This window comes from Chanodichthys erythropterus, chromosome 22 (genome assembly GCF_024489055.1).
Source record: "Chanodichthys erythropterus isolate Z2021 chromosome 22, ASM2448905v1, whole genome shotgun sequence".
In the NCBI taxonomy this organism is placed as follows: Eukaryota; Metazoa; Chordata; class Actinopteri; order Cypriniformes; family Xenocyprididae; genus Chanodichthys; species Chanodichthys erythropterus.
The window spans coordinates 19,987,163-20,002,183 of record NC_090242.1 but is presented as its reverse complement, the minus strand read 5'-3'; the positions used below and the strand labels follow the sequence as shown (position 1 = coordinate 20,002,183).

General features: G+C 35.2%; 1 protein-coding gene across 1 annotated transcript in view; it reads left to right on the top strand.

The window, feature by feature from the left end:
• The window catches only part of si:dkey-112m2.1 (transmembrane protein 132C), a 182,401-nt gene that overhangs the window by 106,774 nt on the left and 60,606 nt on the right, over window positions 1–15,021 (top strand). The window contains 1 exon segment of the mRNA XM_067375380.1: window positions 2,950–3,093. Coding sequence (XP_067231481.1) covers window positions 2,950–3,093 — 144 coding nt within the window.

Genomic DNA, 15,021 nt, shown 5'->3' with positions numbered 1-15,021 from the left:
ATTTTATTTTACATGCAAATGCTGACAAAAAGGGGGGAGAAAGAAAAAGAAAGAAAGAAAGAAAGAAAGAAAGAAAGAAAGAAAGAAAGAAAGAAAGAAAGAAAGAAAGAAAGAAAGAAAGAAAGAAAGAAAGAAAGAAAGAAAGAAAGAAAGAAAGAAAGGAGCAAAACAAACAGATTTGGAAGGATAAAAACAATTGCCATGACTGTTTCTAATTGCATTTGGTCTGGGTCTTGGCGATAACATCAATTCCATTATTTTCTGCTTTTGAATTGCACTACAGCCTGTCTTCCGCATCCTGTCTTTGATTGGCTGAATGCAGGTATTGGATGTTTAGAACAACATGGGACATTCGTAAGAATACAATGTGCCATTTCATTAAGACTGTAAACAATAGGGATATTTCACTATTTTTTTTTAAACTCACCCATTTGTGGTTCCAAACCTGTATGACCATTTTTCTTTTGAGGAACTCAAAAGAAGATATTCTGAAGAATATCCTTGCCACTCTCTTTAATATAATAAAATTGAATGATTACTGGGGTTGTTAACTTTCAAAATGACAAAAAAACACCATATATATATATATATATATATATATATATATATATATATATATATATATATATATATATATATATATATATATATATGTATATATGTATGTATATATATATATATATATATATATATATATATATATATATATATATATATATATATATATATATATATATATATATATATATATATATATATATATATATATATATATATATATGTTTTAACCATAAATGCTCATCTTGATCTAGCTCTCTTCTTCTTCTCTATTTGAATTCCGACAGTGTAGAAACTGCTAAGTGTATTACTGCCCTCCACAGGTCAAAGTTTTAACTAATTGTTATATACTTGCACTAGCATATTGTATATGACAATTTAGTTCAAACTTTAACCTGTGGTGTAATACACTTAATACACTTAGCAGTTTCTACACTGCCGGAATTCAAATAGAGAAGAAGAAGAGAGCTAGATCAAGATGAGCATTTATGGTTAAAACGTATATAATTAAAAAATTTTTTGTAGAAAATGAGGTCTGAAAATGAATTGATGGTCTCTCTAGTTAAGACCCTTATTTCTCGTCTGGGATCGCTGTAAACTGTAATTTTGACCTTCATTTTAATAAATGCGACCAAAAAAGTATTGCTATGACAATCAAATACAAATCGAATCAAAACATTAATGCCACAATTTTCATACATGGGAACACATTCACATTTGGATTCGTAAATAATTTATGTTTAAGGCCGTGTGTCCACCAGAGCGTTTTTAACCAGCTGAAAACGCTAGGCGCTCTGCTTAAAACGCCCGTCTGTGAGCGCTTCTGCAGCGCAGCGTTTTTTTCCGTTGAGACGCTTTGTTGCTATGATATGATTACTTATAACTGATTTTGCAGGTAATTTGTTTCAGACTTAAAATGTAAACACAATGTGAAATTACTTTGCTATGTATTTTCGGAGAGCAGCAATATTAATTTCTCATCCATTTTATTTCGTTCTCTGCTTGTTAATGTCGTTGTACAGCAAGAATGTTGTGACGGTTGGCCGGTGTAGTATTTGTCCCGCCCCTCCTCCACTCTGATTGGACGGCTGGCTAAAAAGTGACAGTGATGAGCGCAGCGTTTTACTCAAAGTTGAACTTTCTTCAACTCGAGGCGACCAGTAAAAAACGCCGAGCTCTCAGCGCTTGAGCGTCAAAAAGACGTTCAACGCCTCGTTACGCTTCTGCTGTCTAAAAAACGCGGCATTTCCATTGAAAACAATTGAAAAAGTACGCTAGCTGCTGGAAAAAAACGCTTTGGTGGACACATGGCCTAAGTGCTGTCAATACGTAAATATTTTATGCTTTATTGCGGTCAATGCATCAGTATTGTATGTTTCAGTGTGTATGAAAACGTATTTTAATGTAGGTGTGGTAGATACAACACTTCACGTAAAAATACACACATATTCTCACGAGATTACGTTGGCTATGAATGGACCTAGGGGAGCCTTTATGCTGTAATGCTGTATCTAATTCATGAATAAATGTCCTTTTAATTTGGATCTTTTCTGTAATTTGCCTGATCTGGTTCACAATGATTCGTTCATGTTTTAGATTGGTCAGTTTCTCAAGAGACTCCCATTAGCAGATCACTGAAGGTGAAGATTATCAGTGAAATTGTGATCTCAAACAAAGCTATCAAATGACTTCAGAAGATTTTGAATATAGTTCAGAATTCATATGAACTGCAATTATGATGCTTATATAATGCTTTTGTGTCTTTTTTGAACTTTGAAATTTTCAGCTCCCATTGTAATTGCAGGCGAAAGAGTGACAAGTAAATTATTGAAAATCTCACTTTTTGTGTTCCATGAGAGTGAGTAAATAATGACTTTATTTTTTTCTGTGAACTATCCTTTTATCAATCCCATTTAGTAGTTATGCATTGCTAATCAATTTAATAGACTTAATATATATTTCATATAACATAATAGACTTAAAATATTCCAAATAGAGATCTTTTGTAGCACTCACAGTTATGATTATATGTGAAGAAAGCAGAACACAGTGACTCTCAAACTGATTTTGAGGTTATACAAGCACGTCCGTACCTTACAATGTGTTAGATGAGCTGTTGATTAGTCTCTCCCTGTCTGTATAATGCATAAGGCAAACAACTGCAATCTGTTCAAGAACAGGAAAGACTTTTTGTTTCCAAAAGGTGTGTTATATATGTATATATGTTATATTTTATATATTTTAAGTAAATCTATTAAGTATTTTGCACAATGAAACATACATTTAAGAGTTTATAGATCATCGTTTTTTTTTTGTTTTTTTTTTTGTTTTGTTTTTTATTTAAAAAATACATTACATATACTGTACGATCCTTTTTGATGTTTCCAACAGGGTCAAGTTGAAGGATGGTGTGGCGTTTCTGGGGGCGAGGGCCAGCAACCCGGTTCAGTGGACAGTTAGTCAAGACGTCAGGAGTGAGGGACACAGAGTGGTCACTCTGCACTGCCGTAGAAAGGAAGCCAACTTTGGAAAAAGGTCAGTAACCATTCAGTCTGTCTGTTCTGTTAGTGCTTTTATTAACTGAGGAGAATTCTGGATCTAGAGACGAATGGTATCAAAGACGTTATCATCAGAAGGATGCTGGTTACTTGAATGACCCAGAAGTTCAAAGTTTAAGATAGAAGCTGCAGGCAAAAACACTGGAAACCAGAAAGTTTAGTTTTTTTGTCTCTCACTTGCTCACAGTTTTGCTGTCTTTGTAAAGTTTTGGCCAAGAAAGATTCAAATGCATACACATATACTATGACCTGCACTATACAGCCCTTTGGCCTTTAGTTATCAAATATGAGCATCTCTGCCTAATGACTCTTCTTCTAAACTATTCTGCTCTTTTCATATAGAGGCCCTCTGGTACTTGCAGCATGTTTTTCTCAGATTATTGCACCATATCATGACGTGCTGAGAAGTTACTTGACTATACTTCTCAGAAGCACTATAGTACTTGAAATGATTTCAAACGTGCAACTTTTTCCCTAACAAGCATTGTAGGGGCTTGATTTTCTTTTCTTTCTGTTTTTTTTCCTTTTTTACATATTCAGTTTTATGCAAGTTTTGGTGAAATGGACTTTAAATAGAGGGACAGAAATCTCTCAGGTTTCATTAAAATATCTTCATTTGTGTTGCGAAGATGAAAAAAAAAAGTCTTATGGTTGGTGAGGGTGAGTAAATGGTTTACTGCTGTCACTGAGGTAGAAAATAGAGATGCAAAAGTAAATTAATATGTAATCGAATAGTTTTATATTTATTCTTCTCCAGGACTGGTATTAAAGAGTTAGTTCACCCAAAAATTTAAATTCTGTCATTTATTACTCACCCTCATGTCATTCTACACCTGTAAGACCTTCATTCATCTTCAGAACACAAATTAAGCTATTTTTGATAAAATCCGATGACTCAGTGAGGCCTCCATTGCCAGCAAGATAATTTACACTTTCAGATGCCCAGAAAGGTACTAAAGACATATTTTAAACAGTACATGTGGTTCAACCTTAATATAAAGCGACGAGAATACTTTTTGTGGACCATAAAAACTAAATAATGACTTTTCAACAATATCTAGTGATGGCCGATTTCAAAACACTGCTTTATGAATTGTTTGTTTCGAATCAGTGGTTCAGAGCGCCAAAGTCATGTGATTTCAGTAAATGAGGCTTCGTTACAAAATTTCAATAGTTCACGTGACTTTGGCAGGTTGATAACGCAATCCGAACCTCTGATTCGAAGATTCGTAAATGGCTGAGCCATCGGATTTTATCAAAAATATCATCATTTGTGTTACGAAGATTAATTAAGGTCTTACAGGTGTAGAATGACATGAGGGTAGATGACAGAATTTTAATTTTTGGGTGAACTAACCCTTTAAATTTAGATTGTTTCATTATCTGTTATGTAAACTTGGGTTATGTTCAGATTCTTGGTCCAGATTTTCAACCTTTTTTTGTCTTTTTGAAAATAGTATTAGATTGCATTTTCTGGCTGAAAAATATTATATTATACTCACTCTGCATTTCTCCACTCAGAGAGATTAAAAAGTCATTGACTGACAGCTGTGCTCTCAGCCCTTATAGGTCCCTCAACTCTTTTTTTTTTAGTACCTCTCTTCGGTGGCATTTGCATATGCAAATTATTCTTACAAACACGCCCCATGCCAACGACTGATTAAAAAACAAACTCTGTTTTGCTGCCTGAATGAGACGGGGACATTAAATATCTGTGTTATATAAGTCTGATTTACGTCTGCAAATACATTACTTTCAAATGTGTCAGTTCATATAATGGCCACACAGTGTGGGGTGGTAAGCGGTATCGACAGAGCTCTGAGCTTTCATGCACTCATTTTCAGCCTAAAGAGAGAAATGATGAACATTAACAGAATTTTCTTTCCTCGCCTGTAGAATTTTATATAAATCATATTCCAATAACGTTGTTATTTGATTATGCTCGCTCATTGAAATTCCTATTCCACCTAATGTGTGGGTGTTTTGAGAAGATATTCTTGTTATTCTGACATGCTTTACCTAATTGTAATTTTTGTCCTGGGCAAAATTACATTTTGGGTTTACAGGGGTTTTTAAAGATTTATTTGTGTACAAGGGAGCTGTAGTTTACAACTGCTTCAAAAGCACTTACCAAAATCATTTTGACCACTGGAAATCTGGAAAAACACTCACCAAAATTGAAATAAAACTCACCTTTTGGCAGAAAAAACAGTCTGAATATCCCTTCAAAACCAGCATCTCACCTTAAGAGATTAAGGGAAAAGTTAAGCTACTTGGCTTTCAAATCTGTCCATAAAACTTTGTAAATTAGGTTTCCTTAAAGTACGGGAGGTGAGGATGTTTTTCCAATAGATGTTTCTCATCTATTCTTTTACTTTAGAGGTCAGGAAATGATGGTGAGAAAGGTACAGGAACATGTGCTTGCTTTAGTCCACAGGGGGCAGATTGGTAATGAGTAATACTTCTTTGATTTCTCCAGCTCTCTGCTATATCACTAATGAGTCTATATTGTACCTTTTTTTCCACTCTGACAAAGGTTGATTTTATAATTTTTCTGCATAATAATGTCTGCCTGAAATCATATTCCTTCTAAAAAGTTGTTAACACAGGAACTCTGTTATAAAATCAAGTGAGCTACCTTGTCATCTAACTACTACCTACTGTACATAGGCCGCTACATTTTAAGACAAATTTCTAACTAAAATGTAACCTAATATGTGACTGATTTGAAATCCTCTTAATAGGCAGAAACTCAGTAAAACACAAAATTGCAATGTTCATTTGAAGCACAGAAGGAACACCACTTACAAATGAATTGTTTACGTTAACATTTTGCTAAGCTAACAATGTGAAAAAATATATAGTTCAGGCAAATGTTGGGTATAAAAATCTATTTGGGTAATATAGAGTAAAATATTCTGTATAAATATTGATGATTTCAAGAGCTTATCAAGCTGTTTAAAATATGCCAACACAAGACAGGAAACTGCCAATTTAAAGGGACTATAAAATGTCTTGTCAGCTCACTAGGTTATCTAGTTAATGTCAGAGAGAGCGGCCATGTTAGTGGCTAACGTTAGGTTACTACTTGCATGTTTCGAATCATAAGCCATGTTTGAGGCTGATGAATAATAGGGTGAACATATGGATTTCCTGCCCGACATAATTACCATGTGTTAATGATCTGTCTGTCATGGACTGCCTGTCTTCGCCAATTTCTGTAGAGTTTTTTTGGTTACACTATATTTTAAGGTGTCCTTGTTACAGTATAATTATACATTTAAGTACCGAGTAATATTAATTAACTGTGTGTAGTTACCATAGGGTTTGGGTTAGGATTAGGTTTGATGTAGAGTTAGTTGAATGTAATTATGCTTAATTTATACTGTAGTTATTACTATAGTAACTACGTGTAACAAATGTAACAATGACAATTTATAGTTTGAATTTATTAAATCTGTTTTTCATTTACATTTATTTGTTTAGCAGATGCTTTTATTCAAAGCAACTTGAGGAACGCTGAGGAACATCAAGAGGTTTTGGTTGACACCAAAAAAGTTTTTTAGGAATTAAAGTTATAATTACACCACCGTTTTACAATTTAATTAGAATTTAAAGTTCTTGTTATGATTTAGTCAATTTGTACAAATTTGCAATCAGTCACTGTTTAGGCGGTAATTGGAGCGGTGGTAAACCAGTATTTTGGGCTGCTTAATTGAAGCACGACAGGACAAATGGTAGAATTAGCCATTTTGCATTTGAACACGCTTGCGGTACAGTACATGGCATGACAAACTACCAGAGCCTCTGATGACTCATATGAGAGCAATTATACTGGAACGTCGCACAGATAAATATGTGAAGCTGATAGTCATCTGAAGCTAGAGATGATTAAGAAGAAGCAGAAGAAAGAAATTATGTAAGTTTCTTCAGAGAATATCTCAAGTCCTCAAGACGTCTCTGTAAGGGAAAGCAGCGCTGCACTGTTTGAATGTGTACAGTGCCAAATCAAAGCAGACAAACAACTGATCTGAGCTTTTATGTCTACACTCTGTGTCTTGCTTTAACCCTGTTGAGGATTTGCATGGTCTTTACATTTGGGGTGCCGGAGACCCCTATGCTGTATGTTTTTTTAAATAATATCAGTCATTTTGAAATCAATAACTTTTTTTAGTATATTTTTCAAACTTAATCTATAACCGGTAGGCAGCTATTATTGAAGATTTACTTCAATAATTAAAGGTAGGGTAGGCAATTTTTAGGAAAGGCTAGCAATAGTAAACTAGCTTTAAAAGCATTAGATCCCTCCCTTCAGAGCAACTCCAAAGCCATGCCTCCTCCAAAACACATGAATGCACACAGTCAGCGCAGGTTCTGCAAAGCGTCATAAGAGACTGTGATAATTTATCTCATGTCTCAAAGCACATAACATTAAAATAATAATGAACTTAACTTACAGAGCTTGGACGTGTACCTCCTGGAAATATATCTGTTTACATGCTGGTAGGACATGAATGCAATAATTGTACAAACATTTTTTTGGTCCCGAGACTTCCACGTGACATAAGATGTACATGTTTTTAATATTTAAACTACTTCTATTATTGATTGCTTTCAGGATGTGAAGAGAGTTTCAACCAAAATAACACCTACCCTGCCTTTTAACCGACTGTTTTATTACAGAAAAGCCCCTTATATTCCCCAAGGCTGCATTATTTCATTAAAAATACAGTAAAATTTTGAAAATTATTACACTTTACAATTAGAAAAAAATGTAATATATTTAAATATGTAATGCATATTTGTGATGGCAATTCTAAATTTTCAGCAGCTACTACTCAAGTCTTCATGGTCCCATGATCCTTCAGAAATCATTCTTATTCCTTCAAAAAAAGAAAAAAGAAAAGAAAAAGAAAATCATATTACATGTATGATAAGAGGTTTTTGAAACCCCAAACATAAATCATGTAACTTTTCTTCAGACTTAAGGTATGTTTTTTTTTTTTTTTTTAGCTATTGGCCAGACTGGGAGAGGTAGACCAGCTTAAAGGATTAGTTCACTTTCAAATGAAAATTACCCCAAGCTTTACTCACCCTGAAGCCATCCTAGGTGTATAATCCTAGGTGTATATGACTTTGTTCTTTCTGATAAACACAATCAGAGATATTTTAATAAATATCCTGACGCATCCAAGCTTTATAATGGCAGTGAGCGATACCAATGAGTATCAGCTGAAGAAAGTGCTTCCATCCACATCCATCCATCATAAACGTGTACTCCACATGCAGGCGCGGATTAACTACCTGAGGTCCGAAAACGCGCCGGTGCGTTTTACACAATTTTTTTCACATTGCAGCAAAACAGACTTAAAATACTCCATCATTTCTTGTCATAGAGACATAAGTAATATATCAATTGAAACTATAGAATGTCTTCTTTTATTTGTGTACACTCAGAGTAAATACACAATGTTGTGCTTTTTGTAAAATAAAGAAAACTAACATGGTGCGTGATCTCTCGTCTCCCTCTGAACGAAGTCCAATCTGATAGTTCTCAGAAAATGAACTGTAACTTATGAATACTAATGACAAAAAAAATGACACTTATGTCTAAAGAAACGTTGAAATGTCAGGTTTTAAATAGTGCAAATCAAATCGAAAACAAACATTCTGTGTTTATGTAATCTGTATGAAAAGAGAGCCATGTCAGAAGTCCGAGATTCAGCTCATTACCCGCTAATGCGGCCACGCCCACGGAGCCAGCGCTATTCAGAGGCAAATTCAGAGGCAATACATGTATACATCGTCTCAATCGTGTATTTATTTTCTTGAAAAGTGGTTATTTGGATGTTAAAGCCATGGTTAGCGATCTCTAGAAGACATGCCGTTAGTTCCTAGTTCCTTTTCTTCTTTATATGAATTTGTGGCCTAAAAGTGTACAGAGTGCCCTTCAGTTGCAAGTATGAATTGAAAACACAGTAAATATTACTTCTCAGTATAGAAAATTGACATAAATATATAAGAATCCATCAATATTTCTCCAAATGTGCATGCTTTTAAGCTAAAAGCCTATATGAAATGCCACAGAGATAACATAATTGTTCAGACACTTTGCATCACAGAAATACATTATATTTTAAAGAATATAATAGAATACCATTATTTTAAATCGTAATAATATTTCACAGTATTGCTGTTTATGATGAGCTGAGACATTATTACAGAGGGTTTTTTTTCACAGCCTACCTGACTGAAAGGCCTCATTAATATGCAAGTCATTTCAGGTCATTATTATGTGATTCTTTTGTCTTCTCATGTGTAAATGACCCATTATTAATGATGATCACGCCTCCACGCATACTGTGTTTCTTGACAAAAAGTATCTTACAAAAACTAAATCAATATATTGTTTTATATGAAGGAGTAGGCAATTTTCACATAATTCTGAAGCAAAAACTAGTCTACAACCTCCAATACCCAGAAGTCTTGTGAACACAGATTTAATATACTTTTTTTGGCCTTATTTCAGTGACTTAAGTTTTTTGTTTTTTCAATAACCACGCATAAACATTATTCCTTCAAAAATACAAACATGTACATACATGTTCCTCACATATTATTGTAGCTTAGTTTGTGCTGAATACAGTGTAATGACACTTTTGTCATTTATATGTTTATGAACAACTGATAAAAGCACAAATGTCAGGGCATGTCAAAACTTCTCCAAGCCCCAAACCACTCCAGAGGGTTAACGCACAGGCTTGCCTAGGCTGCAGCCTAGGGGCCCCACGTGTGCAGGGGCCCCGGATTGGCCAGACTATTTTTTAAAATTATTTTAAATTCATGCTGCGTTCAAACCACCTCGTATTTACTGGAATCTTGATGACAACACATGACATTATATTCGGAGCTGTTCATGTGCTTGGACTGGGAATTATGCATTTCCATGGCACCACAATCAAGGCCTATGAATCTACAGCGGCCACGTGGTACAGCTGGGAGCTTTCAGAAAACTCCCAGCTTACAAGCTGTAATTACGAGCTCTATGAAGACTTTTTTACAAGCTAGAATCTCGTAACTACAGGAATTACGAGGCTGCGTGAACGCTACTTTACTTCAGCGCAAACAAAAAAAAGACCCTCATTGGCCCACAAGAAAATAAGCAGGTGATTGGTTAGATGTGACATTTGGGTCAAATCTGTCCAATCAGCTGCTGATCAAATCATGTCAATAATTTTAATTTACGTCACTGCTATTGCTAGACGGCATTGAGGCAAATGTCTGAAAGAAATTACGATAGTGGTTAAAAGAAGGTTAAAAGAACAACGTACATGAATTACCTGTAGCAGATTCAGGTGGAGCTGGGGGTGGAAGGTTTAGAGTTTCATGACAGAAGTCTCATCACTTTTGACATGACAAGAGACCAATTGAACTGCGAGTTTATCCATTCAAACTTCATTAACCAACAGCAACATGTAAACATTCGCTAGCCGGAGTCTTTAACCATTGCACACCCATGTTACGTCTTTTGCAACGTCTCGCGCATGACACAGCATTTGAATTTGGAAAAGAAACACAAAACTGACTGGAGCCACTCCGGTGGAGAACAGTGACTGGATCTAACACCTTAAGATGACGCACTGCTCATATCTCTGGCGCTGTAAGTTACCGAAAGCGAAACCACTGTTCTCGCTCTTAAGACAGTGACTTACCGGCACCGGCTACTGGTGGTTTTAGTTTAATATTTAAAAGTATCACTCTTTTATAACATCATTGCTTATTTCTCTTTTGGACATTTTTAATTTAAAATATTATTATTTAAATATATTTAATAATTTAATTATTATTTATTTATATTATTTATTTTATAAAGGTATATATAAAGGTAAATAAAAAACACTTTAATGCAAAGTCAGTTTAAGGGGGAAAATATTGTCCCTTAATGGAAAAGGTGTGACTGCAGCAGTCTAAGTGGAAGAGAGGGGGTATGCAGAAGAATGTTAAATACCTCAGGGGGTATGCGACTGTAAAATGTTTGGGAACCACAGCTGAAGTGAATTTAAAAACAAGCAGGCAGGTAATATGCACACTTAATTATTCGTTTATTTATCGCAAGTCATCATCATTGCAAAAAACCCCACTGGTTTATTGTTTTAGTTATTTTGTAGGCCTACTATGGATTCTTTAGGACAAGTAATAAGTTCAAGAATGGGAACATGTAATTTTTTTACATTTTCCATATAGCCCAAAATACGATTGTTACACTGAAAGAGTGAAAATGTGAAGTTGCACTTCAGCTTTATGTGACTTAGTGAAATTGCTATACCTGAAGTAAATAAAATGGACTTATTTGATCCTACAGTGTTGCTACTCTGAACATGCTTTTTGATCATTACAAATAATAATGCAAAATAAATATCTTAGAATAGAAGATATGCTGTCTCTCGCACATAAATTATCAATAGTTATGTACGTGGTCTTGAAGAGGATACTTTTTTTTTCTGTCTCTGTCTTGACTGTCTCATTTGGACTCGAACCTCTTTGGACTTAGACTTGACTTGGACTCGAACCTCTTTGGACTAGTCCTGTACTTGGACTTGTCTTGGACTCAACAAAGGTGGACTTGACTACAGCCCTATAATGAGAAAGAACCAAATTGCATATCACAGCTATGCAGATGACACCCAGATTTACCTAGCCCTATCACCTAACGACTACAGCCCCATTGACTCCCTGTGCCAGTGCATTGATGAAATAAAAAATTGGATGTGTCTAAACTTCCTTCAGTTAAACAAAGACAAAACTGAAGTCATTGCGTTTGGAAACAAAGATGAAGTTTTCAAAGTGAATATGTACCTTCACTCTAAGGGTCAAACAACTAAAAATCAAGTCAGGAATCTTGGTGTGAACTTGGAGTCAGACCTGAGTTTCAGTAGCCATGTAAAGGCAATAACTAAATCAGCGTATTATCATGTCAAAAATATTGCAAGAATTAGATGCTTTGTCTCCAGTCAAGACTTAGAGAAACTTGTTCATGCTTTCATCACCAGCCGGGTGGATTATTGTAATGGGCTCCTCACTGGTCTTCCCAAAAAGACCATAAGACAGCTGCAGCTCGTATAGAACGCTGCTGCTAGGATTCTGAGCAGAACCCGAAAACATGAACACATCACACCAGTCCTCAGGTCCTTGCACTGGCTTCCAGTTGCATTTAGAATTGATTTTAAAGTACTGTTACTTGTTTATAAATCACTCAATGGCCTAGGACCTCAATACATTGCAGATATGCTCATAGAATATAAACCTAACAGATCACTCAGATCATCAGGATCAGGTCATTTAGAAATACCCAGGGTTCACTCAAAGCAAGGAGAGTCTGCTTTTAGCTGTTATGCCAGCCGCAGCTGGAACCAGCTTCCAGAAGAGATCAGGTGTGCTCCAACAGTAGCCACATTCAAATCCAGACTCAAAACACATCTTTTTATCTATGCATTTGCTGATTGAGCACTGTGCTATGTCCGAACTGTTTGCACTTTATTGTATACGTATTATCTTTTTATTCTTTTAATTCCTTTTCCTGTTTTTATTTCATTTTTAATGTATTTTATATCTTTTATGTATCGTCTTGGTATTCTGACTTCTAATGCATTATTGCTGTCTGGTTGAAAGAGCTGGGAGAATTAGGAAGAAATTGATTAGGTTAAAATTTGGTAAATTTGACAAACCATGGGGAAATTTAAGCTGTGGTGCATGGTTAAGATATCTCTGGATTACAGTCAGGACACTTTCCAAAGGGGGAAATTTCCCAAGGGGAAATTTGAACTGCGTTCCATAGGTAAGATGTCTCCGGAAGGGGGATTAGGGCTGTGTGGTGCAGTTTGAGGTGTCTTGGCAAAAGGGGAGATTGAAACTATGTTTATCAGTTTGAAGTGCCTTAACAGGTAGCAGTCCTGTTGGATGAGGAAGATTCATTCTGATCTGCTCTGATGAATAGATCCGTTTAGATCCAACTCTGATGGACGACAACAACAAAAAACTCCCTGAGACTTCCTAGCTCTTCCATCCAGATAGCAAAATTCTCTGTTTTTACTGTTATTTCTATTCCTTATGTTCTATTTTTATTATTCTTTTTTATGTAAAGCACTTTGAATTACCATTGTGTATGAAATGTGCTATACAAATAAAATTGCCTTGCCTTGCCTTGCCCTAGTTGCAACAGACCTGCAGATTTCTGGGAGTTTGTTCCAGAAATATGGTACATAAAGACTGTATGCTGCTTCACCATAGTTTTGACTCTAGGGATAGAAAGCAGACCTGCCCCAGATGACCTGAGAGGTCTGGATGGTTCATAACATAGCAAAAGATCAGAAATGTACTTTCATTTGGTCACAACGCAAATCAGAAATTCAAAAAAAGATTTCCTTTACCAGTGATTTTTTTAAATGTTAGTCTTTGTCTGCAACTGTTAACCACCTTAAATTGTATTATATTTTATTACATTTTAAAATTCCTTCATGTCAAAATGCAATATGAAGGGGGGTGGTCTGCTGCGGATGGAGGCTTTTGAGAAAACTGTTTTCGGTCATTAGAGGTATGTGTGTGCGTGCAAACATTGACCAGTCAACTTATCTCTGTTTTTAGGCTGAATGGTGATACACAATGTTTATCTTTTTTTTTTAAAGAACTGGTTCAATAAATTCTTTTAATGTGACATCGGGCTATATTAAATGATATAGTCTCAATCTATATTGCTTTGAAAAATATATCCATATATTCCTAAAAACTATATTGGCCAGCCCTAGTGTGCATCCAAACAAAAGAGAATGACTCCCTGATGTCAACAATGTTTTTCTCATGTATTTTTTTTTTACTTTTCTTATTTGGCAGATTAACTTTCCAGCGGCAGCAGTGTTTGAGTTAAAGAATGCTATGGAAATAAAACCAACCAAAAAAACATTGTTAACCTTTTTTATTTAACTTTTTTTTTGTCATTTTTTTTTTGTAAAGTTGTAAAATGTTTAAATATATTTATTTAGACATAAAATTGCTTGCTGGGCTAGTTCAGTAGTCAGGGCACTGATCAGGGAATCAGCCACCAATTCAAATGGAAAATACATATTCTCAGATTACGTAATCCGTATGAAACATGCATATCGCGTCCACTACTGCGGATATGACGAATCAGTATCGTAGTCTTCATCTTTGCAGTCGAAAACAGAAAACATTATCAATAAATTATTAAAATGTTTAGAAAGTCTCCTTGCTGTTTTTTCACTACATATTCATAATAATTGCATTTGCCAGTGCGCTGTGGCAATTTTTATGCATGCGTTTGAGCGCTGATTAGGCCATGTATTAAATATTGGTTTATTATATATGATTATGATTTCCCATTTTACCTATGTGGTGGTAATTTTCTTACTGTGGTGGTCCACCAGTTGAAGGAATGTAGAAGAAAAACTCTAGTATTGGCTGTCTCAATGTGTGTGTGTATTCCAGTTAACCTTATTTGCACTAAATACATTTTTCCAGTAAAGCATAATGGCCTCACACAAAGAGCAGCCTAGGGGCCCCTGACCACCTTAATCTGTCCCTGTCCACATGGCTCTGGGTGGTTAATAAAGGCCTTCTGAAGCAAAGTGATGTGTTTGTGTAAAAAAGATTCCATATTTAACAAGTTATGAAGTAAAATATGAAACTTCTGCCAAACTGCCTTCTGTATTCAACTTATGAAAAAAACTGAACTGGTGTTGCGTCAGTTAAGCTTTTTCCATAATTTGAATAGGGAAGGCGTAGGATGTAGTGTAAGCTTTTTGAACTGCGAGAGGTGTTGCACTTTCTTCCTAAGTTGAATACAGAAGGCGGTCTGGCAGAAGCTAGATATTTTACTTCATAACTTGTTAAA